This window comes from Musca autumnalis, unplaced genomic scaffold (assembly GCF_047663935.1).
Source record: "Musca autumnalis isolate F117 unplaced genomic scaffold, ASM4766393v1 scaffold_4, whole genome shotgun sequence".
NCBI lineage: Eukaryota > Metazoa > Arthropoda > Insecta > Diptera > Muscidae > Musca > Musca autumnalis.
In genome coordinates this window covers 82,297,403-82,323,763 of record NW_027411977.1, presented here as the reverse complement: position 1 = coordinate 82,323,763, position 26,361 = coordinate 82,297,403, and the positions used below count along the sequence as shown (strand labels likewise).

General features: G+C 34.6%; 1 protein-coding gene across 1 annotated transcript in view; it reads right to left on the bottom strand.

Moving 5' to 3' along the window:
- LOC141402985 (cell adhesion molecule Dscam2-like) overlaps positions 1-26,361 on the bottom strand; it is a 261,395-nt gene that overhangs the window by 89,623 nt on the left and 145,411 nt on the right. Inside the window, exons 8-10 of the mRNA XM_073985115.1 lie at positions 11,477-11,628; positions 10,963-11,235; positions 10,249-10,536 (exon numbers count right to left, since the gene is read on the bottom strand). Coding sequence (XP_073841216.1) covers positions 10,249-10,536; positions 10,963-11,235; positions 11,477-11,628 — 713 coding nt within the window. The remainder of the gene's footprint in view (positions 1-10,248; positions 10,537-10,962; positions 11,236-11,476; positions 11,629-26,361) is intronic.

The following is a 26,361-nucleotide window of genomic DNA, read 5'->3' as shown; positions in this document are numbered from 1 at the left end:
CTAATTGTGCAGTTATTCGATTTAAATTGATTTACAAAAATTTCATTCGTTTGTTTTTTTTTTTTTTTTCAATTTTGCACACTGATCATAATATAACATTTTTAGCTTTAGAACGAGAGTCAAAACGTCGTTGATATATTTCACTTGCTTAATATTTTAAAATTACCAAAACATATAGCAGCCTATTTTGGTTGTAACCCCATTCGTTAAAAATGTTGTGATAAAATTTGTGATTTCTTGGATTTCATAAATTACTTTCCAAAGCGTTGTCTATTGACAACTTCAAGTTCTGGGATTTTACGTGATCATATTCCAACGACCGACAATTCCAATAAAAATAAAATTTAAAAATTATTCGCTTGTTGTTTTTATTAAACGAAAAATATATATTAATAAAGATAAAAAAATATAGTAAATAATTTTTTATCCATTTTATATGAAGATTTTTGGGGATTTTTGGATGATAGAGGATTGTTTGCTTTTAGATATATTTTCAGGGAGTAACAGAGAATATGAGTCAAATCGTATACTATACCTTTGACCTGCAATAGGGCGTTGTATTTTATCTCAGCTGCTGGGTTTTTTGCCACACATGTATATTCACCGGAATGTGAAGCAGATAGCGAAGGTATGCTTAACAACGACGAATACTGATCTAACATGGTGACATTCGCGCCCAATAGATCGGGCAATGGTTCACCATCCTTAAGCCATGTTAATTTCAAAGGTGGATCGCCGCTTGATACACCACAAACGGTGCGGGTGCGCATACCTTCCGCTAGACCGTCTTGAAAAACGAAAGGTTCTATGATAGGTGGTACTGCAACAAGACCGAAAAAAGAAACGAAAACAAAATATACAACTGATCCATGGAAAAACACAAACAAAAAAACTGTTCTCATAATTTAAGATGTGTCTCGAGGGCATTGTGGACGATTTTTGTAGTTCCATTTTATTCGTAGGTTTCACTGACGGTCTTCGATGATGCTGATGGGTGATGTCGCCGCTGATATGAATGTTGAATGCAATATCTAGACACGGATTTACGTTTCAATGCTGTGGAACATAAAATGTTTTTTATGATTAAATCTATATAAAAATACATAATTTGTTGTTGTTTTAATTAACTGCAGCGCTTTCAAAAACTCGTTATGGAATAACGTCTATTTTTGTGTTTTTTATAATTTATTTTTTCATGTCTGTTTTGTATTTTTCCACAAAAAAAGCTTTTGTTTCTGGCCTGAATAAATACATAAATAAATCTTCGCAGTGGTTTTTTCTTTTCGATTCATTCAATAAAATATGTACGTATGTGAAAAAATAGTGTATTTACACATGTAGGTATGTATGTAAAAGGATATATACGTTGTGGTGATTTTTTCGATTACCATTTTAATGAATACACAACACATATCTTTAACAAACAGAAGTACAAAAACAATTTAATAAAATTTATATATAAAAACATTTATGAAAAAAATGAATTCAACTACATAAATGAATTTATTGTATATAGAGTGTTATATAAATGTGTATATAGTATAGAAACAAATATAGTGAAAAGATTTAATAAAATCAACATATGATAAACTCATTTGCTTGTATATAAAATTATGTGTTTGCGTATAGATATTTTTGTTGTTATATTGCTAATATTTTATATGTAAATATTTTCAAAAAAAGTTAATTTACATTTAGTTGTAGATAGATAAGTAAATATTTTTGTGCATTCAATTAAATTTTTTTTTATTATTATTAAAAAAAGTTACATATTAAAAAGAGAACATTCATATGAATACAAAATCTTCAACTCTCTCTAGTGTACAGTAAAATGTTGAAAGAAAATTAACAAAATTCAAAAAGAAATATTTAAACATTTTGAAATTGAGATAAATATATTTAAAATAATTTTTGTCGTTGTCGACAATTTTAATTCAGCCATGTAATAATTCGATTTTCCTGGCCAAAACCCTAATTTATTTGTCGCCACCAATTGTTAATTTCTATATGAGATTCGATAGCCATTATATGAAAACGAAGGAAACCAAAACAAATAGGTCAAAGTATTTGAAACTCGGAGTGGCGCGCTCTAATTGCGAACATGGTTATCAATTTTGGAAAATATGTCATTTTTGCAAATTTCTGCAGAAAGAAATGTGTATTGGATATGTATATTTCGGGAAGATGATGAATTCGGTGTTCGGCTGCAGGTGATCGGGAGGACGATGTTTTCAGTGTTCGGCTGCAGATGATGGGGAAGACGATGAATTCTGTGTTCGGCTACAGATGATCGGGAAGACGATGAATTCGGTGTTCGGTTGCAGATGCTCGGGGACACGATGGGTTTGGTTGCTGATGCTCGGGTAAACGACGGGTTCGGGCATTAGTCTAGTTAGTCTAATTTCTACCATGCGCTACTGGTTTCTAAATACGGAACAGTTGACCCGAAGGCCCAGTGGAACAGATGACCCGAAGGCCCTGTGGAACTGCTGACCCCTTAATGGGTAGCCCTCAAAAAGTATTCCCAACGCTTTAGCACCGAAGTTTTAGTAGGCGGATTTAGAACAGTCGTTTGTTCCAACACGTGTAGCTAACCCCCTGCAGTAGTAGCTCGCCTTTCTCAAGCAATTCTGGAGTACTTTAGTGTGCTGGAGTACAGAGTGAATAAGAATTATTCGCAATGCGCGTCAAAATGGTTACGGCGAAATTACGCTGGAATTGAATTATCAATTAATACCCAACAGGTAGACATATGTAATGTAGTGGCTGCTGCCTATTGAATGGCTGTTCAGTAGGGTGGGGCGATTTGAACACCACCACGGGCGCCAGGATTTTCTGATTATTGGGATTGTACTGAGCAAAAAAGTCCACTAGACCATATGTCTACGGTGAAAATCGAGCCCCGGATTTTGACTTGAAGTTTTTTTTTCAAGGTTTTTTGGATATTTTGGCATGTATGTAATAGCCAAACCACTGAGATTTTCGATCCAACACAAAGACAAAAATTGTAGTCAAGACAATAATTATGAACTCTCTAGTACATAGCAAAAGCATTGGAACGCTCCTTCAGGCAGTTATGGCCCCGAGAATATGCACATTTTTCGGAAAATATCTATAAATTACACTGTGCTACAAAATTTGACTTAAAGTCAGTGTGTGGAAATTTCCTTTTGAAGATGAAAGCCCTTGGTGAGTGTACTAAGAACTCAAAAGGAAATTTTCAGGATAGGTCAAGTTTCTGAGATATGGTTTGGCCAAAATATCCTTGAACAAAATTTCAAGTTAAAATCCGGGGGCTGGATTTTCACCGTAGACATATGGTCTAGTGGACTTTTTTGCTCAGTACAATCCCAAGAATCAGAAACTCAAGACGCCCGCTATCACTTTTTTCCTTCCATACAAATCGCCCCGGCCTACTGTTCAGTATGTCTGCAGTGTATTGGGTGGTAGCCGGTATTGTGTTGTTGCACTATGTATGTACGTGAATAATAATTGTGAACATATAAGCTTCGTTTCAGTACTTTTTTTATGATAAAAGTGTCGAAAGAGCAAACTGTCAAAACTGAACGAAACGGAAAAATAGCAGAAACGCCAAAAAACTGGAACAAATATCAAAGGCGGCGAATCAACAAATCAGAAGCCGGCAAACATGTTGCACATTTTTGCTCGGCCAAATTTGTCGTGTAAAAAGATTCTACATATAGAGAAAGCTATTCAGCGCCATTTTTGTTCAAAGAGAAGTGAACATTTTGCAACTTTTTTGGTGTACGGGAACGCATTTTGGGGAAAATGTGCAAAATGGGTTAAATGTGTAAAAACTTTTTAGTTCTGGAACGAATAATATCCATTCAACCTCACCTTCAAGGTCTAAATCGTTAAAGTCATATTTCCCGTTTATTTTCTTCTCGGATTTTAGTCTACAGATATGAAACCGATCAAAATTGAAACAAACAACCAACCAGAAAAATTTACCTTAGATCTTAGTAAACAACTTTCTAGAACATACGAACCCTGTTGAAGCGGTTCTTAATGGTCAAAATAGCAAATCAAATGCAATTTTTATCCTCTTTTCTCGTTTCCTGCTCCATAGATACTGAACAGTTCAAAATTCAAGAAAACAATGGACTACAATTATGTAGCAAAGATATCAGCAAACATCTTTCTGGAACATACGAAATGTCAATGGCCGGTTCTTAAATGTGAAATAGCCAAAAACTTTTGAAAATATTTGATATTTATACTTTTTTCTCCGATTCCGGTCCACAGATACCGAACCGCCCAAAAAATATGGATACGGTCAACTACAAAAATGTACCTAAGATTTCAATAAACAACTTTCTAGAACATAAAAAGATTTGCTGTGCGTTGTAGTCAATGACACACTCAGGCACACATACACATGTGATTGCTTAACAACCCTATAAAGTTTATAAGGTGGTGTATGTAAAATATGACTTTAACGATTCCCACCACCATAATATTATTTGTCATTCCGTTTGTAACACTTCGAAATATTCATCGGAGGACCAATGAAGTATATATGGCGATTTCTAAGTGAAAACGGGCACTTTTTCAATATGAGGTTTTTGATTTCCTTTATTTTTTGCTTTGGTGATGCTGTTCACCACCGTGGTGCAAGGGTATGCACTCTCGCCTTGCACGCAGAAGGTTGTGCGTTCGAATCCCAGGCCAGGCAACATCAACATTTTCAACGGTGGCAAAATACACCTCAGAAATGTTGGTGACATTTTCTGAGTATTTCAGCCATGTAAATTTTCTGTAAAAGTGGTGTTTTATAACTCCCCGTTCGGACTCGGCGATAAACAGTAGGTCCCATATCATTTAGCTAATATGAATCGGGGATGCTCAGCCACATAATTCCCAAGCTATAGTTATGTGATAATCAGTTTAGTTATTATATAATTTTATATGGAAGGTGCTTACACCTGGGAAATTTTTGCAGATTCTGAAACCACAATGCTCATAGATGAGAAATATCAAGAAACAAAAAAATCGTCGGAAGGATTTTAAAATAAATCGCGATTTAAGTTCACATTTTTAGGAGTTCTTTATGTTTTCACGATTTTGCTTGGAAACCGCGAGTCCAATGTAAATGGGCCTACAGAATTATAGCTGTGAAAATTCTCCACAAGATTGATCTTTATGACATTTTCGTAGGTTTTACCGTTTTTGAGATATAGAAGTTCAAATTGGGACAATTCAAATTGGGACAAGTCTCCTTTTAAAACAGTGTTACGACTGCAATTTCCCAACTTAAACGTATATATCTTAAAAATGGTACAGCCTAAGAATAAATAGATTAGACAAATAGATTTTCACAGCTACAAAATTTTCTTTAGTCCCATTTTGACATGACTTGCGGTTTTCAAGCAAAATCTTGAAGACTTAAGATAAAAACCTAAAAATTTTAACTGAACCTTTATATCTCAAAAATGGAAAAATCTACGAAACAGCCTAAAGGTCAGTCTTGTACAGAGTTCGAAAATAAACAGTACACTAACATAGTGTACCGCTCCGAGAACAGTATCACTAAAATATTTTTAGCGTTAGTGTTCCGGAACACAAACACTAAAAAATATTTTAGTGATACTGTTCCGGAGCACAACGATAAACGTAGTGTACCACATTTTGGTACACTAAAAACGTTGGGTACCGCAGTCGGAACACTAAAAATCGTAGTACTCCGCAGTCGGAGCACTAAAATGTTTACTTCTCCGCAGTCGGAGCTCACGATTTTTAGTGCTCCGGCAGTCGGAACACTAACATTTTTAATGCTCCGCAGTCGGAACACTATGATTTTTAGTCCTCCGAAGTCGGAACACTATGATTTTTAGTGCTCCGGCATGCGGTACACTACGATTATCGTTGTGTTCCAGTACAGTATCACTAAAATATTTTTTAGTGTTTGTGTTCCGGAGCGGTATACTATCGTAGTGTACCTATCCACAATGGTACGGTACAGAACGGTACGGTACGATACCATAGTGTTAATTTTCGAACACTGGTCTTGTAGAGAATTTTTGCAGCTACAACATTTTTTTTAGTCCCATTCCGAAAGGACTTGCGGTTTCCAAGCAAAATCGTTAAAACAGAAAAAACCCCTAAATATGTGAATTTTGACCGCGATTTATTCAAAAATCCCTATAGCAATTTTTTAGTTTTGGGATTTTTATCATATATGAACATTGCTGTTTCAGAATTCACAAAAACGTCTCCTCTGTAAGCGTTTTTCATTAAAAGTTAGTTAAGGCGCACCCTTCATGATATTGTTTTTTATGAAGGGGAGATCAGTCAGTGCATTGTCTCAATTGGAACTTCTATATCTCAAAAACGGTAAAACCTACAAAAATATCAGAAAGGTCAATCTTGTGGAGAATTTTCACAGCTACAACATTTTTTTTAGGCCCTTTACATAGTGGGCCCTTTACATAGGCCTTTTACATAGTACTGGCGGTTTCCAAGCACAATCGTGAAAACCTAAAGAACCGAAAAAATGTGAATTTAAATCGCGATTTATTTTAAAATCCCTCCGGCGATTTATTTTTTTTTTTTTTTGTTTCATGATATTTCTCACCTATGAGCATTGTAGTTTCAGAATCTGCAAAAACTTCCCAGGTGTAAGCACCTTCCATTTAAATTTGGTTAAGGCACACCATGTACAATAATTGCTAATCCATTTTCAAAATCAAAAAAAAAATTACGCAGTTCTTGAAATGTTTAATAGTACGTTTATATATAACAAGATTTAACAAACCCACTGGGTTTTAAATGTCAATTCCATTACATATACGTCAAACAAATCCTCATAAAGAAGGTTAACCCTGCAAAAGGCTATAATATAAACATGGCCTAAGATAAATTCCTAAATAAAACAACAAAACAAATGTTAAAAATATAATTTTTAATTTTTTTGGTAAAAAAGCAAATGTTTCACATTGGTATAAAGGAAAAATTGTTTTGACAAATTTGAAAAAATTAGGAAAAAATAGTAATTATTTGAATCCCACTATCAAATATGACTTAGAATGTTTGTAATTGATCGTAGTTTAATATAAAAAATTTCAAGCAAATCGAAGGGGTCAATCATTGTTAAAAATTAATTTTAAATATTAAATCGCGAAGATTGCATCCAAGCCCACTGTGTAACCATACGAATTTTTTTTTTAATTGGACGAAAAATGTTGTGCTGATGAACAGCATCACCACAGCAAAAAAAGTAAATCAAACATGTCATATTGAAAAAGTGTCCGATTTCACTCAGAAAACCCGATATTCACGGTGCTCTTGAATCAAATTTAAATGGAAGGTGCTTCCACCTGGGAAGTTTTCGCGGATTCTGAAACTACAATATTCATAGATGAGAAAAATAAAAAAACTAAAAAAAAATCGCCTGAGCGCTTTTTAAATAAATCGCGATTCAAGTTGGTATTTTTAATGGTTTTTTTAGGTTTTCACGATTTTGCATGGAAACTGTAAGCCCTATTGAAATGGGACTAAAGAAGATGTTATAGCTATGAAAATTCTCTATAAGATTGACTTTTACGACACCTTCGTGTGTAATACACAGTGCACCTTAGCTAACTTTAAATAAAAACCGCTTACACCAGGGAAGTTTTTGCAAATTTTGAATCAGCTATGTTTATAGATGAGATAAATCCAAAAACAATCAAAAAATCGCTAGATGGATTTTTAAAAAATCGCCATCAAAGATCACATTTTAGTTTTTTTTTTTAGGTTTTCACGATTTTGCTTGGAGGCCGCAAGTCCAATTGAAATGGGACTATAGAAAATGTTTTAGCAGCGAAAATTGTGTACAAGATTGGCTGATTGATATTTTCCTAGGTTTTACCATTTTTGAAATATAGAGTTTCAAATCAATCTTTCAGATTTTTTCATAGGTCTTCAGGATTTAGCTTAAAAACTGGGACTGAAGAAAATGTTGTTGCTGTAAAAATTCTCTAATATAAAAAAAATTTCAAGCAAATCGAAGTGGTCAATTATTGTTAAAAATTAATTTTAAATATTAAATCGCGAAAATTGCATCCAAGCCCACTGTGTAACCATACGAAATTTTTTTTTCAAATTGGACGAAAATATATGTTAAAATGTTGTGCTGATGAACAGCATCACCACAGCAAAAAAAGTGAATCAAACACCTCATATTGAAAAAGTGTCCGATTTCCTCAGAAAAGCCGATATTCACGGTGCTCTTGAATCAAATTTAAATGGAAGGTGCTTCCACCTGGGAAATTTTGGCGGATTCTGAAACTACAATATTCATAGATGAGAAAAATAAAAAAACTAAAAAAAAACCGCCTGAGCGCTTTTTAAATAAATCGCGATTCAAGTTGATATTTTTAATGGTTTTTTAGGTTTTCACGATTTTGCTTGGAGACCGCAAGTCCAATTGAAATGGGACTATAGAAAATGTTTTAGCAGCGAAAATTGTGTACAAGATTGGCTGATTGATATTTTCCTAGGTTTTACCATTTTTGACATATAGAGGTTCAAATCAAACTTTCAGATTTTTTCATAGGTCTTCAGGATTTAGCTTAAAAAACTGGGACTGAAGAAAATGTTGTTGCTGTAAAAATTCTCTACAAGATTGGCTTTCGTAATTTTTTCCTAGGTTGCACCGTTTTTGAGATATATAAGTTTAAGTTGGGAAATTGCAGTCATGACATTGTTTAATAAGGAGGCGATACAGTCAATCCATTGTCCTAATTTGAGCTTCTATATCTCAATAACGGCAAAAAGTACGAATATATCAAAAGAATCAATCTTGTAGAGATTTTCATAGCTACAACATTTTCTTTAGTCCCATTTCGTAAAGAATTGCGGTTTCCAAGCAAAAAAAAAAAAAAAACTTTAAAAAACCCTTAAAAATGTCAACTTGAATCGCTATTTATTTAAAAAGAGCTCAGACGATTTTTTAGTTTTTTGATTTTTCTCATATATGAACATTGTGGTTACCAACGCAAAAACTTCCCACATGTAAGTATCTTCCATTTAAATTTGATTCAAGAGCACGGTGTATATTCTTGATCAGGGTAAAATTTTAAGTCGATATAACCATTTTGGTCTATCCATCCGTATGTCTGTCTGTTGAAATCAAGATACAGCTCGAAATTTTTAAGATAGAGTTTTGTAAGTTGGTACTCCTAGGACATTTGTATTGCAAATGGACTATATCGGTTCACGTTTTGATATAGCCCCCATACAACGGTACCAGCCGTTTTTCGACATTTTGATAGTTGAGGCCACAATAATCCACCGAAATGACTGAAATTTGGTACTTTGTCTTCATTTGGGGTACTAAACGTTCCATGTGCAATTTTTCGGTATAGGTCCATGCCTTTATATAGCCTCCGTAGAACGTACTTCCCGATTTTCATTGTTTTGAAGGTTGTGGCCTCAATATTCCTCAGAAATGGCTAAAATTTGTTATTTGGTCTTCGTTGGTGGTATAATACTTTCCAGCAGAAACTGGTCGATACAGGCCCACGCCTTAGTATAGCACCCATAGAACGGTACCTCCCAATTTCCGGTATTTTGAAGGTTGTGGCCTCAATATTACACCGAAATGGCTGAAATTTGGTATTTGGTCTTCTTTAGGGGTTCTTAACGTTCCATATGATATAGGTCCATGTCTTCAAATAGCTCCATAGGACGGTACCACCCGATTTTCGGCATTTTAAAGGTTTTAGCCTCATTATCACACCGAAATGGCTGAAATTTTTTACTGAGTCTTCATTGGGGGTTCAAAACTATCTCTCAGAAATTTATTGTGTGTTTTTCCCAGGCCAGATATTTTAAAAGAATAAAATAGGAGAAAGAATGTTTATTAACTGACATTACCCATTTAATCGGGTTTTAATTTGTTGCAAAAATATTTTAGGTATACAACCCTTCGGTTATATTTATTTCAATTTCAAAACTCATTATCATATTTATAACACTTATAATTAAAAATGTATGTGTATGGAAAATTATTTACATAACAATATATGCACACACAAACATATGTATTTGTCTGTATGCATATATTTAAATATTATATGGTGTAACAAAAAAATTAATTAAAAAACACTACATACAAAGTGAATACTGGTTATTGGGTTCAGTCTATATAATAGTGATAGAACAAAAAAAAAAAACAAAAGTACTATGTAGAAGAAAACAATGCCATTTTTTTGCTTTGTATGTTTGACAGAATCATTTGTTTACCGTTAACCAATAACGACTGGGAGTTTTCCACCTCTGCTGCTGAATTGCGTACCACACACGAATAATTGCCCGTATGGTCGGAACCTAGATTTTCAATGACCAGAATGCTGTTGTATTGATCCACTTGCTTGACGGACATGTGTTGGGTGGCGTCGATTGGTCGATTGTCTTTGCGCCATGACATGGTCAGCGGCAAATCACCCTTGACAACGGAACAGGTCAGTGATGCTCGGTCGCCCATGTTTAATTGCAATTGTGATGATTGAAAAGGACTCAATTTCGGCGGTACTGTGAATTGAAGGTATTGTACGGTATGTTTTTTGGTTATAAATGAAGTGAAGCAGTAAAGCGTAACAAAAAAAAAAATGAAATCAAAAAATGAATGATAGAATAGTATATCGGCAAATGCAAATGACATTTTTCATTTGTTTATGCAAATTTAGAAGCAAAATAAAATCAATTAAAAATGAGTATTTCATTAAATTGCAAATGAAAACAGCGTTGTGGAATACTCGTAATAGTATTTTCCGAGGTAAAGTCTTCTTGTGGTGACCTTTTTTCGGCCCTTTTACGTCATTGTATATATCCAAATAGGCGTTGGCTCACTGTTTACAACTAAATATTATTTATTATGAATTTCAAGTTATTGTACTTTGGTTCCAATACTTATGTATGAAGGGAAAATGTATGTTGTATGATGTTGCATATACTAACCAATTACTGTTACTTCACCACTGCGCCTAGCACTGTGTCCTTGTTTGTTGCGTGCCCAGCATGTATAGACGCCTGAATCGGTGTTTTTCTGTACAGGCGTTATCGTCAATGATCCGTCCGGTTGCACACGTTGCCGTATATCATCTGGCAATTCACGACCACCACGTTCCCAGTGAATTTCCTCAATGGGATAACCAGCCACTGGACATTTAAGATTTAAAGTTTCTCCTGAAACTGCAGTTACTTTAGGAATAATTCGTATGTAGGGAAGACCTGCAAAGAGCACGGACATTGTTTTTTTCATTTAATTTTTTTAATACATATGAATGTGCATATCATATCTGTTCATGATAAAAGGCAGAGATGTAGAGTCTAATTTAGTGCTTGCAGGACACTGCAGTTTTTGAAAAATATTTTACTTAAGAACTACTGCCGTTATTACGTGTATATATACAAATGTTAAAAATAGTATATTTTGCGGTCTTAAAAAATTTCGAACCATAATAGAACTTACCATAAATATTTAAACGTGCAGAATGTTGAACACGACCAGCTCGATTTTCTGCAATGCAAGAATACTCTCCACCGTCCTCTACCATGACATGGGTGATATTAACGTGACTGATAACATCGCCGTGAACTGTGATATATTGACCAATCATAAATCTGCAAATAAAAAGAAAGTTGATCGATGAGGGAAAAGTATGGACTGATAGAGAATAGAAATTCATAGTTACGTAAGTAAATGTATAAATTTGTCCCAAAAACAAAAAAAGGAATTTTTATAGTATCCAATAAATCATGGAGAGTATGATTTCTGTATAGATATTTAAGGTATTTTTTATTTTGTTTATACATTGCATCTATAATTTATCATCATTTATCCCAACGAGGGTATATGGTAAAAACAAAAGATGTCTTACAATCGATGACTCCGAGTTTCACTCTCTCAGAATTCGAAAACTGTTAACATATTCTATATAGTATGACTGAAGAGGGATCCCATAATGTCTACCATTCTAATTAATTTACATGGAAGTTGTGTTGGCATCAATGTAGAAAAATGGGTTGAAGCCAACAAGTTTTTTTTTATGTTTAATTCCGATTTTTTAATCTTACATTTTATAGAACTATGTCCAAAGAAAGAATGACAGAATACTCCATGGGCAATATGGTACACTGTATCCACCTAAAATTGATGCTGATATGTTGAAGCCGGAATTTCGGCTTTTTAAAATTTTGTTTAATAACACTGTGCAACAAAATTCGATTTTTTTCAAAATGATGGGAAAAATCGATTAGATTATGAAAGTAGAGCTAAAAGTATGAGACACGTGTATCGGCGTTTTAAAAGTTTACGTCGGAAAGTAACCAAAATAGGCGGGGCAAGTTCCGCCCATTTTTAATTTTTTCGAAATATTCGAGTTAAGATATCTTTGAATCCTTGCATTTTAGGTATATAGTGTCTTTGGCAACTTTACAGAGGAGTATGTGGGCAATATTTTTGTTAAAAATTTTAACCCTCATGCGGTTCATCAAAGGAGTCTTTTTTGGCCTTTTTTGGAAAATCTTTCAAAAACTCCTTAAAAATGTGATGTATCAAATCCAAATATTCTACAAAATTGTTCGCCATAAAATTTTACTATAGGTCTCAGAATACACCAAATCTGTAACTCTTATCTAATCGCCAGAAATCTCTAAAAATGAAAAACACGTCTTAGGGTTAAAGTCGGACTTCATCTGAGTTTATTCAAAATTGTCCCACAAAACATAATTTTAGAGAGATGATGTCAGAGACAAAAATATTCTTCGTCAAATTTCACTATGGGTCACCAAAGAAATGAATTGTCTATTTATATTTTATATCATGAAAATATCAGTATCAATTTTGCTGAAAAAAACATGAAAATATCTCCCAATTTTTTTGATGAAAAATGTTTCCTTCTTTTTTCGAATTGGTACATGGAAGTAATATAAAACTTGGTTATATGTGAAAAGTGTCGAAGGATGAAAAATTCTACACAAAATTTCACTATGAGTTTCAAAATAAACTATATATCTATGTATAATATTTCCTTAAAAAAATAGATTACAAATTTATATATATTAGGATGAAATTATATGTTTTAATTTTGGACTGTTAATTTTACATAATTCCATACTGGATCAAAATCTAGCAAAATCCTTTACTTTTTGGGAATATTGTTAAAGAAAGAAATGTTCCAAATGAAATTTTATTATGGATCTCTGAATAAAAGAAATCTGTAACCATAGCATATAACATTCTTAGCAGCACTTGTTTTTGATATATATGTTTTAGGGCCATATTTCCCAATTTTCATAGAGATTGTCGTTGTGATTGGATACTGTAAATGTCATATTGATGATTTTTCGTTGTGAATTCATACAGAAGATGTTGTACGTTCCTTTCATAATGCTTTTGAAATATTTGTGGTGCATATATATTTGGAATATAAAAAACCCACATTGGACCTGCCCAAGTTGCGTATTTTTAGTACTTTCAACTTAAATTTCGTAGTTTGGATAAGCCATTGGTTGCTTATATTGTAACAGAAAATACATTAGAGGTCTACGGCTATGTTCAAGTGAAAATATAGGTGTCATATGGCCTCTCACATGCACAATTTGGTGTGGTCCAAAAAACTATAATGATGGGGCTAACTCCTACTTTGGTGGCATTTACGGAATAAACCTTAGAAATTGACATAAATGACTATATCGTAACTGGGTTCGTTATAGTCATTCATGATACAGCTATTTATGTCAATTGCTAGGGTTTAATTTTGGCGAACAATTTTGTGGAATATTTGGATTTGATACAATCACATTTTTAAGGAGTTTTTGAAAGATTTTTGAAAAAAGGACAAAAAAGACCCCTTTGATGAACCGCATGAGGGTTAAAATTTTTAACAAAAATATTGCCCACATACTCCTCTGTAAAGTTGCCAAAGACACTATATACCTGAAATGCAAGGATTCAAAGATATCTTAACTCGAATATTTCGAAAAAATTAAAAATGGGCGGAACTTGCCCCGCCTATTTTGGTTACTTTCCGACGTAAACTTTTAAAACGCCGATACACGTGTCTCATATTTTTAGCTCTACTTTCATAATCTACTCGATTTTCCTCGTCATTTTTTTTGTTGTCGCACAGTGTAATCCAGACGCGCAACAAGATAATATTCCAAATTCATTATAGGATTATAGAACTCATGATTTTACGTCGTTTAATGGATATCTCATGAGTGAGCTTCTTACAGTATCATAGTAATTGGTATCTAAAGGCCAAAATTTGATGTCTGGGGCTTAATTACGACATTCGATTCGATAGAGTATTTGCTCGAGAATGAAAAAATCAAACTATGAAAACCTATTCACGCCACCAACTGTACATTTAAAAAGGTATATGCATTAGCAATTTGTTACAACAAAGTTAAAAAGTTTTACAAAAATAAATAATTTTGTACAGTTTTCTAGCACAACTTCATTTCGAAATTATTACCCAAAGTATTATTCAACGCTTTCAACAAATATTTAAATTTTTTCGTTAATAATTTTGTTTTTTAGTTTTTGCTTTAAAATAAACAAATTTCTTACCATCTACCTTCTTAATTTTCTTTGGAGAACCATTGGTTCTCATAGTTCGATTTTTTCATTCACGAGTAAATTCTCGATCGAATCGAATGTCGTAATTAGGCCCCTGAATTTTCTTAAAAACCTATTTTTTGCGTTTAAAATTTACAAGTGTCAATTAATTTTCTTTGAGCGCCGCGTGAATTTAGTTTTTTTACGCGACGGATCTAATGAGCCCTTCCGCCATCGAATCCATCCACTAAAACTGCGGATATAGGTACCTTGGAAATACGAAAATCAGCAAAAACATATTTTGACAAAACCGAGTACTAAACCGCGATTTTCTTTAAATTTTTTTAAATATATGGAATCATGAGTTGAATCATGGGTGCAAGCGATCTGGCATGTCATCTTTTTTCATTTTCACTCATGAATTTTATATGAGTGTGACCCCCAAAAGATGACGTTCTGTTTTGGATCCTAAGCATGTCATTTTAACCAATGTGTAGACACGTCATTTCACCAATGCTTTAACATGCCATTTTAACCAATGCATTGACTTGTCATTTGCTTTGGCATGAGATTTTCATGTCTTGTTCGGAAAATGAAAAATGCTGTATTTAAATATGATTTCATGGCAAACAAAACTTTTTATTAATTCAAACGAATACATGGCATAATTACAACTAATTTATAAGCAAAAATTATATAAAAAATTGTAATTTATCACCGTCGCTGTACCACAACTGAGTTTACTTCCTCCGCTCTCCGTATTTTGATTTTGTTTCTTCTTACAAAATATTTTTTCTATTATCTTCCCAACACGAGTTCAGACTTCGACATAAACTTCAGCTTTACGAATTTCCTTTACGAATTTTTGTTCGTGAATTATTGTCAATTTTATAAAAAAAATGGAAATTTATACTCTATCATTTCGGGAAGAAATGATTTCGCTACGTAGGGATCTATAAATCGACTTCCTTTTTAGGGATCTCTAAACAATCAAATGCAACGAAAGGAGAGGTTCGATTTTTTCAGGAAATTATCATTTATGCGATATTAATTTATTTTTAATTTATAACATTTTCTTTCCAAAAGTCGTTACTTCTTTCTTTTCAGATCCTTGTTCCTTTTCTTTTCAGACTTTTTGTTAAAATTTCAAGAAACGAGATTTGATTGCTTTCACTCTATGTCAGATTTAAAACAAACAAGGAAATTTTTATAATACAGAAGAGAGTAGTCTAATTCTACTTTTAGCTTGATGATTGGGACTTTTTATAGCAATGTCTGAAAGACGTTTCCAGCTAGGTACAAAACCAATTGTTTAGAAGTCGTACGTGTTTTTTCTCTTTTGTTGTTGCTATAATATGCAATTTATAGAGCCAATATTTGTTTACGCGTTTTCTAGATTCTGTACGTATTTTTAATTATTTTTTTAGAGGTTTATACGGACTTTGAGGTAGTATAATTTAGCTTTGCTCTTAGATTTTTTTACATTTTCTGCGAAAATAAAGACAAACTTTAGAAATTATGTTGCATCTACGGATGGATGTCAAATGCTGTTACTGATGTATGCATACATTTTCTCAATAAAACAAATAAGAAATTTTAAAATATTTTTTCTTGATAAGAGAATAAAAATCGCTATAACTTTTTCGCGCATCGGTCAATTTTGTGAACGCGAACAGTTTTGAAACCAGATTTTTTCCTTGACCTCTTACCAATAATCGTAGACGTGCTCGATTTTATTTTTTATTTTTTTCAAATGAATTTTTAAAGCAAATTTGGTTTTTACCAAATCCACATTCATACGGGCAAAATGTGCCTCTTCGAAATAATGGATTTAGATCCCTAGTATGTTTAGACGAAATCCGTTCTAGACAATTTGAAGTCGATTAAGCAATGTCCGTCCGTCTGGCTGCTGGCTGGAGCGCACGATAACTCTCGAACGGATGAACCAATTTGGTCCAAAATCTGTCACTCGTAATATTTTTTCAGAACTTAGTTTAAGTTCGAAAATGAGCCATATAGGAGTGGACCGAACTCAAACTAAGTTTGGACAAAATATAACGAAGGACAGATTTTCAGGTACCTCCCCAACAAAAGTTTAAAAATATTCGGAAAAATTGTGCAGATGATAACTCTTGAAGAGAGTAATTTGATTCATACTTTGCACATCGTTAAATTTTAACCAGAGGTTAAAAAAATCTATCGGTCTACTTCTTCGGACCTTAAGACCATCTCACGAATCGCTTTGATTTTTCTTGTAACAATTTGTATTCGCTGCCTCTTATGACGGTACAAGTCTTATCAGGGGCATGTCAATACTTCCTGAGAAAATAGCCCAAAGGTTGTTAAAAACCCTATGCTACCATGTGTAGTGGCTTGAGCTAGGTAGGGTGTCGAAAAATGAAACTGGTTATCCGGTTTTGAGTTACAAAACTTAAACCGCTTTTCACCAAAAAATTCATTTTCGGTTAACCGAAAAACCGGTTATTTGTGTCGCTTAACCCGTTATAGAAAATAGTAATATTTATACCCTACTCCACAATGTGGGAAGGGTATTATAAGTTTTTTTTTGCAAAAAATGCTTGTAACACCGCGAAATATTCGTCGTAGACAACCAATGTTATATACCATTTTTCATATCTCGGCGAGATAAAGCAATATAGCAATGTATGTTCGCCCGTCCGTCCGTGTGTCCATATGTCCATTATAAATTGTAATCAAAAACCAAGTTGCAATTATGGACCGATTGTCACGAAATTTGGTACAGAGGTCGGTTTCACATCAGAATAGATCGCTATTGTTATTGGTGATGATCGTGAAATATTTAGAGGCTAAGATGGACAAAAAAAATTTATCCGAATTTGTATCTGCTCTGTAGATCGCAATCATAGCGTGATTTTCTTGCATGGAATGTAAATACCATGTTACAATCTGCGGCAATCATGGTAGACAACTTTTCGACACATGAAAGAAGGATTCCCAGGTTTTTAAATTGTTACAAATTACAATGCTGTATTGGGTCTTGAAGTTTTTGTGATACCTTTGGTAGTAAATAAGGTAATAGTACATCGAAATATTGCTATTTTTTCATTGATCGATTCGATAAAAATCACCGAAAACATTTTCTAAAATTCTTTTAATATTTGTTTATACCACCAACATTTAGACCAATGAGATTATCGAAATAATGACTTAAGACCCCAAGTATGTTTGGACGAAAGCCATTTCAGACAATTTGGAGTCGATTTATCTATGTCCGTCTGTCTGGCTGGCTGGTGCGCACGACCACTCTCGAAGAATCAACCTCTTTGGTTCAAATTTTAGGTCTCATAAATTTTATCCAAACTTAGCTTAAGTTCGAAGATGGACCATATTGGTCTACCCCTTCCGTTAATTACCCCCACAAAAGTTCGAAATTTTTTCGCTAAGATTATTAGCACGATTGTTCCAGAAGGGACTAACTGAATTCTTCCAAACTATGGATGTGGATATATTACTTCCATGCAGAAATCAGGTTCGAAAATGGACTATATCGGCCGACTCCTTTGGGATTAGTATAGTCTAACAGCTCTTATCGAACCGTTTTCAATTAGTTTGAACCATGTTCGTCTTGCGGCCCTTTTTACGATGATGCAATTTTTTGTGGGGCAGGTACATACTTTTTGAGACGACGCCAACTAAATTGATTAGTGCCTAAGATAACTCTTGAAGGGAGAAACCTGTTTGGTCTTAATTTTGTACATCGTATTATTTCTTAGAGACTTGGATTACGTCGGAATATGGACTACATCGAAACACTCCTTCGGGTGACTCCCACACAAATTTTGGAAAGAGTGCCCTTTAAGGACTCGACTCGGATTGTTTCAATTTTTTGCGTTTTTTTGTCTTTGTAACCCCTGTTACGACGGTACAATTTTTTTGGTGGTCAAAGTTCAATTTTCTTGGGAAATTGCCCCAAAATTAAAAAAAAAATATAGAGACTTTATAGGTAGTGAGTTTACTTATTTGATTTGTGTGCGAGGTTGAGGGTATATCTCCGTCGGCACAGCTGACTGATACTTTCTAAGGGGTAGTTTACACTATATGTAAATGTCATATGACATGAAATTTTCCATCGTTATATATTCGCTAATATGTCCAATATTGGGGATTTTCCTTACGCCATTTACTCTGTGCGTCCACACCAGCACAAATGTAAAAAAACTACGTCTACACATTGCCTCCGTGGATAGATATGGAATATTTTTATTTCGTGTCATATGACATTTACATATAGTGTAAACTACCCCTAACTTGTTATAATAATATGTAGCGAAAAAACAACGATTGATTATTATAAAATACGGAATATAATACTTTACGTTACCAGTAATGACGGCGTATATACATATGTTTGTTCTATATCTCTGGTATGTTACCATGTATATCAACTTACATATGTATGTATAACCGGACGTCTAAATATGTCGCAATCATATAAAAGAAATTACTTGGAAAATAATGCCCAGGTGTAGTGGAGTATGGTATCAGATGGTCGGCTCTGTCAGCATTTTTAAAGAAATAGGGTATAGGGAAGTACCCCGCAGGGACGTACGCAGGGGGGGGGGGGGGCACAGGGGCCCGCCCCCCCCCCCCCCCCCCCCCGAAATGGTTTGGTCGAACAAAATTTGTTAACTGAATTCTTCCAAACTATGGATGTGGATATATTACTTCCATGCAGAAATCAGGTTCGAATATGGACTATATCGGCCCACTTCTTTGGGATTAGTATAGTCTAACAGCTCTTATCGAACCGTTTTCAATTTGTTTGAACCATGTTCGCCTTGCGGCCCCTTTTACGATGATGCAATTTTTTGTGGGGCAGGTCCATACTTTTTGAGACGACGCCAACTAAATTGATTAGTGCCTAAGATAACCCTTGAAGGGAGAAACCTGTTTGGTCTTAATTTTGTACATCGTATTATTTTTTAGAGACTTGGATTACGTCGAAATATGGACTACATCGAAACACTCCTTCGGGTGACTCCCACACAAATTTTGGAAAGAGTGCCCTTTAAGGACTCGACTCGGATTGTTTCAATTTTTTGCGTTTTTTTTGTCTTTGTGACCCCTGTTACGACGGTACAATTTTTTTGGTGGTCAAAGTTCAATTTTCTTGGGAAATTGCCCCAAAATTAAAAAAAAAATATAGAGACTTTATAGGTAGTGAGTTTACTTATTTGATTTGTGTGCGAGGTTGAGGGTATATCTCCGTCGGCACAGCTGACTGATACTTTCTAACTTGTTATAATAATATGTAGCGAAAAAACAACGATTGATTATTATAAAATACGGAATATAATACTTTACGTTACCAGTAATGACGGCGTATATACATATGTTTGTTCTATATCTCTGGTATGTTACCATGTATATCAACTTACATATGTATGTATAACCGGACGTCTAAATATGTCGCAATCATATAAAAGAAATTACTTGGAAAATAATGCCCAGGTGTAGTGGAGTATGGTATCAGATGGTCGGCTCTGTCAGCATTTTTAAAGAAATAGGGTATAGGGAAGTACCCCGCAGGGACGTACGCAGGGGGGGGCACAGGGGATTTTAAAAATGTTGGGCGTTTGAACCGACAAAAATATTGATTAGTATTAAAGATCAAAAGTTTTGCGGAGTTGATACTAAAAAGAATGGATCTCCAGCCTCTCCATATGGTGCCATAGGTGGTTTTTACACCCTTGGGTTTGCCCCTGAAAAAACGTTTACCATCGTAAATGAGACAGCGAATGCAAGTTGCTTCAAAAAAATTCAAAGTGATTCGATATCAGATCTTAAAGTGAACTTATCCGAAATTTTGTGTGGGGGGTACCGGATGGAGTAGACAAATACAGTCCATATTTGAACCTGATCTATATCTGGTAGATATATTAGGATGTGCAAAGTATGGACCAATTCGGCCACTACCTTCATGAGTTACCGTACGAACAATTTTTCCGAACATTTTTGAACTTTTGTGGGGGAGGTACCTGAAGGAGTGGACCGATATGGCTTATCTTCGAACTGAAACTATGTATGGACATAATTATACTAAGGCCAAATTTTGGACCGAATCGGCAGATTCGTTCGAGGGTTATCTTGCGCTCCAACCACCTCGCATGGTGTCATAAGGGTTTTTTGCAAGTTTCAGGCTATTTTCTCAGGAAGTATGGACTTGCCCCTGATGAAACTTGTACAGTCGTAAGGGGGCTGTGAAAAAAATTGCTACAACAAAAATCGAAGCGATTCGAGAGATGGCCCTAAACTGAACTTTTCCGAAATTTTGTGTGGGAGATACCCGAAGGATTGAACCGATTGATTCCATATTGAAACCATATCTAAGTCTGGTACACATTTCACGATGTGCAAAGTATGGACCAAATCGGTTACTCCCTTCAAGAGTTATCGTGCACACAAAATTTCGGAACATTTTCGAACTTTTGTGGGGGAGATACCAGAAGGAGTGGACCGATATAGCACATTTTCGAACTTGAACTAAGTTTGGGCAAAATATTACGAAAGCCAAAATTTGAACCGAATCGGTTCATCCGTTCGAGAGTTATCGTCCGCTCTAGCCAGCCAGACAGACGGACGGACATTGCTCAATCGACACCAAATTGTCTGAAACACATTTCGTCCAAACATACTTGGGGTTTAAAACCGTTATTTCGATGAGGCACATTTTGCCGGTATGAAAGTGTATATACCCTCGTTAGCATAAATGCTGAGGTTATAAAAATAATCCTGGAATCAGACTCTATCTCTTCAGGTAAATAACACTCTGCCACATTTTTAAGGTAATCATGTGCAAACAATTTAAAGTGAGGATTTTTTGAAAGTAGAGACCCAAAGTACATAAGACTAGTTGCGTTTTGTTGAGTCAGATCCGGCTTGGATTTTATGGCCCCTTCTAAACATTGTTAAATATCGACTTTTAAAAGCAACTCGGGGCTATATCTCTGAAACCAATGCAAATCTTCTTCTGACCTCTGAAGCAAATTTGTAGATAAGGGTCAGAATAAAATATTTGGACAAATAATGAACTGGAAAAACACTTTTGTTGCCTCAAATTTTATAATATATCTACAAATTCCATAATGTGTATAGATTTCTCACCATATCTCCAAAACTGTTAAATTTTTATTAATGTTTTCATTTGGAAACATATCAACGACAACGGAAGATGATGTTCTTAAAAATTAGGCTAAGATCATCGAAATAAAAAAAAAAAATCTTGCTATAAACTCTCTTGCGATAAACTCTAGCGTGGGCCTGTATGATTAAAAACTTCAATTCATTGAAAACGGGGCGTAGCTTTTATATGGCGACTTTACCGAACGTGGCCCGATATTGTCTATTTTCAATTCTAAATATCATACTCTGTAAATATTTAATTTATATACTTTGTACCAATATTTCATATAAAATTCGAAAAATCGAATTGTTTTTGGCTCATTTTAAAGTAAATGTAGAATAGAATATGTGCCAAAATTTCCAATCCATCGGACAAAAATTTACCGAGATATTAGTTTTCGAAGGGAACAATTTATTGTGTTTTGTATGTAGCATAGAAACTAAAAACGTCTTTTCCTCGAAGTAGCACTTTTGAAAGCGGTGTCAACTCGAAAACGGATGCTCCGGTCTTTATGTGTTTTTGTTGGACTGTTATACACATAAATCATGTGCTTAACCGAGAGAGTCTTTAAAAACTGCTGAGGGAGTCCGAAGAATATCAAAAACATTTTTTTTTTTGTTAAAATCGAAGTTTTGATTTTAACTGTTAAAAATTGATTTTTTTAATTCCGTTTCGATAATGGACAAGATTATTAGGTTTGTAATGATCCCACAAAAATATATGCTGATCGGTTTATTCTTTTTCAAACTACAGGGGGTACCGCAAACTACTTTAGCAAAAACAGTGCTTTCTAGACGGGATATTGTCAGAAAGATTTTTCAAAAAAAAAAAAAAATAGGAGGTAACTCAAGGTTTAATAGATTTCTTATAAAAAATGCATGAAAATGGCTTTTCTGATGCTTATAAGTGGCCATAACCCCTTAAAATAGCTTTACGTAACGCTACACAACATTTGAACTTTTCATGATTTTTGGTCAAGTTGGGCCCCCCCCGAAATGAAATCCTGCGTACGTCCCTGGTACCCCGCCCCATCCGAAATTCAACTAAATTTGTAGCCTATTTTAACAGGGGCTATCCCTGTAAATTTCCTGGCAATTTCAGGAAAATCGGTTTAGTAGTTTTTGTAGAAATGATAAAAATTTCAAATTGAAAAAAGTGGGCGTGGTCAAATTGTCTTTGCATAAAAACCATGTCGGTTTAAGGCGCACATTTTACAAAAAAAGTATGGAAATAGGTCCCGTCATTCTCAACTGATGCCATTACCAACTAATGACATTTGATTTTTATTTATATAGAAGATATAGCATTTTTAATGAAATATGGTATAGGGGAAGTACCCCGCCCCTTCCGAAATTCAACTAAATTTGTAGCCTATCTTACCCGGGGGCTATCCTTGTACATTCCCTGGCAATTTTTGTGGGCGTAAAAGTGGGCGCGGTCAAATTTTCTTTGCATAAAAGCCAAGTCGGGTTAAGGCGCACATTTTACAGAAAAATTATGGAAATCGGTCCAGCCGTTCTCAACTGATGCTATTACCAACGAACGACATTTAATTTGTATTTATAAAAATTTATCTATTATCAGCAATTTTGTACCCATTTAACAAAACCGGTTAGCCGATTTTGAAAAATTGTAAAAACCGTACCTCCCGGTTTTTGCGTTTTGAGTGGTTTGACTATTTTTTTACTGCTACTCGTAAGATTCCCCACAGTCACGAAAGGTTTTAGCTGCATTTCTGATTGAGGGGTTTAGCTATATTTTTGACTAATATTTTGATATTTTTCCATATTTTGAGGGTTTTAGCTAATTTTTTTACTGAACTACCCTTAACTTGACAATTGAGTTTCCTGTAGTCACGAAACTTCTCCACCAATGCTTTTCGAATTGTTGATACAAATGTCTGTAATAATAAGTTAGTCGTGTTTTGATTTGTTCTTCAATTGTTTAACATTCACTTTTTTCTCGACTGCAATGTGGTGATGCATCATGAATTCTTGCCATAAGTCGTACGGCCAATAAGGAATACTACATCAAAGTTATGCGACGTTTGAAATTTGACAGAATCGCACTGAATTGTGGAAAACCCGGTAATGGAATTTGCTCCCTGATATGGCACCAGCTCCCACATCGATGCTTGGGTGTGAGTTTTGGCCAAAAACAAAATCGTTATCAACCACCGTACTCTCCGGACTTGACCCCATCTGACATTTTCCTCTTCTCAAAACTGATTTTAAAATAGCGGTTTTTTATCAAAGCTTGATCATATCGTCAGTTGACCATATGTCCCCACAACATTCGAAAAGAGACATAACAATGAGTACACGCCGATTCATATTGGCCCAATGATATGGGATCTACTTTTTATCGTCGAATCCGAACGGCGTGTTTTACTACACAACTTGTGAATTAAATTAAAAACTGCTTTTCTTTAATGCAACAACATTTCACGCGGTGCTGCAGTGGTATTTTCAACTCCAAACAAAGTTTATCCCTAATGTACAACATACATATGTACATATGAATATATTATGACAAAGTGATGCATATTGCCTTGTTGTCTGGTATACATGTATTATCTTTTGTTTGCTATGTGATTGAAAAGCTTTTAAGACTAATACGAGTTTATGTTCTATGTGATACAATGTCATTAGCAAAGTCCAATGCAACCTTCAGCTCCAGCCCTTAACATGGCATTCAGTGTAGGTATTGTGTTATTTTCTTATACATTATATGTATTATATGTATATACATATATACATATGTAGTTTGTAACATATCTATGTCTGATTATCAACATATTCTCATCTCCGACATTAAGTAAGATATTTTGCTGTGATTAATACAAAAACATACGACAATGTCATGGTATATCAGACACAGATGATTACAAAGAAGAATATACAAAATGATACACGTACAGTAGTCCAAGGGGAAGTTCACTCCTTACACGTTCGGTAATTAATTTGAAATGCATTGTTTTTTGCCATTATTTTTTTCTGTTTCTTCTACAGGGTAAACATTGAACACATCTACTGAAGTCTGAAAATCGTGAACATGAACATAGTGAACATAGTGAATGTGAGTAATGGAAAAATTAACATATGGACACTCATTGGATCAGGTTAGAATTATTTGTGAACCTATATTATTTTCACTCGATTTTGATACGTGCTAGAGTTGTTGAGCTTAAGAACTGATTCGACTGTATAAAAGTTTCAAATGTTAAACCTAGAAATTATCAACAATTTTTATTGTACTTGTATTACGATGTTTAGTTAATCTTCTTCTTCTTTTCAGAAAATGTTCAGAAATGTCAGTTGTGGGGTTCACAAGTTCAAGTAAAACAGTATCAGTCGGCTTTGCCGACAGAGATATCCTCAGCTTATGTGAATAGATCGAATGTTTTTAGGGTCTTTTCAGAATTTTGTGGCCCTTTTTGAACTTGCCGACAAAAATGTGGATTCGGATTGAAGTTCAAAAGTGTTGCGGAGGAAGGACTTGAAGAGATGGACCGACATAGTCCATTGTGGAAGTGGATCTTATTTTGGCTGTCATATCTTTTCGATAGATTTGGCGCCCACTAGTCATTTCAGTGAATCATAGTAAAACTTTTGGACCAGTATGCCAGGAAGCATGGACTAGTTCACGGAAAATATAATATCGCTGAAAACAAGACCACAACGAACATCATCGGTATACTTTTCCAAAGGATCTTTGAACGGACCCTAAACTGCACATAGACACAAATATTGAAGTTTTGGGGGGAAGGTACCGTAAGGTGAGGACCGATATGGGCCATTTTAGAAGTTAAACTAAATTTGGACAAATATATGAGAAGATCCAAAGTTTGCACCAAATTGGTTGCCCCGTTCAAAGGATATCATGCGTACCATATTGGTAAAATTTTTCAAATATTGGGGGAAGTACCGTAAGTTGTAGACGGATATTACCCATCTTCGAACTGAAACTACGTTAGAACAAAATATGACGAAGGCCAAATTTTGGAAAAAACGGTTGATCAGTTCGGGTGTTATCGTGCCCTTCAGCCACTACATATGACCTATGGCACCATATGTAGTGGCTGGATAGCACGATAACTGTCGAACTAATCAACTGATTTGTTTTTACACCTTTCGGACTGTTTTCTCAATAAGTATAGACTTACTTGTGAAAAAAGGTTTACAGTCGTAATTGAGGCAGCTAATGCAAGTTGCATCAACAAAAATCAAAGTGATTCGAGAGCAAGTCTTAAAGTTAACTTTTCCGAAATTTTGTGTGAGAGGTACCCAAAGGAGTGGATGTGTAAAGTATGGATCGATCACTCCCTTCAAGAGTTATTGTGTGCACAATTTTTCCGAACATTTTTGAACTTTTGTGGGGAGGTACCTGAAGGAGTGGACCGATATTACTTATCTTCGAACTTAAACTAAGTTTGGATAAAATTTGGCTAAATTTTGGACCGAATCGGTAGATCCGTTCGAGAGTTATCTTGCGCTCCAACCACTATACATGTTGTCATTTGGGTCTTTGCATCTTTCAGGCTATTATTCTCAGGAAATATGGACTTGGCCCTGATGAAGCTTGTACCATCGTATTGGGGGCAGTGAACACAAGTTGTTACAACAAA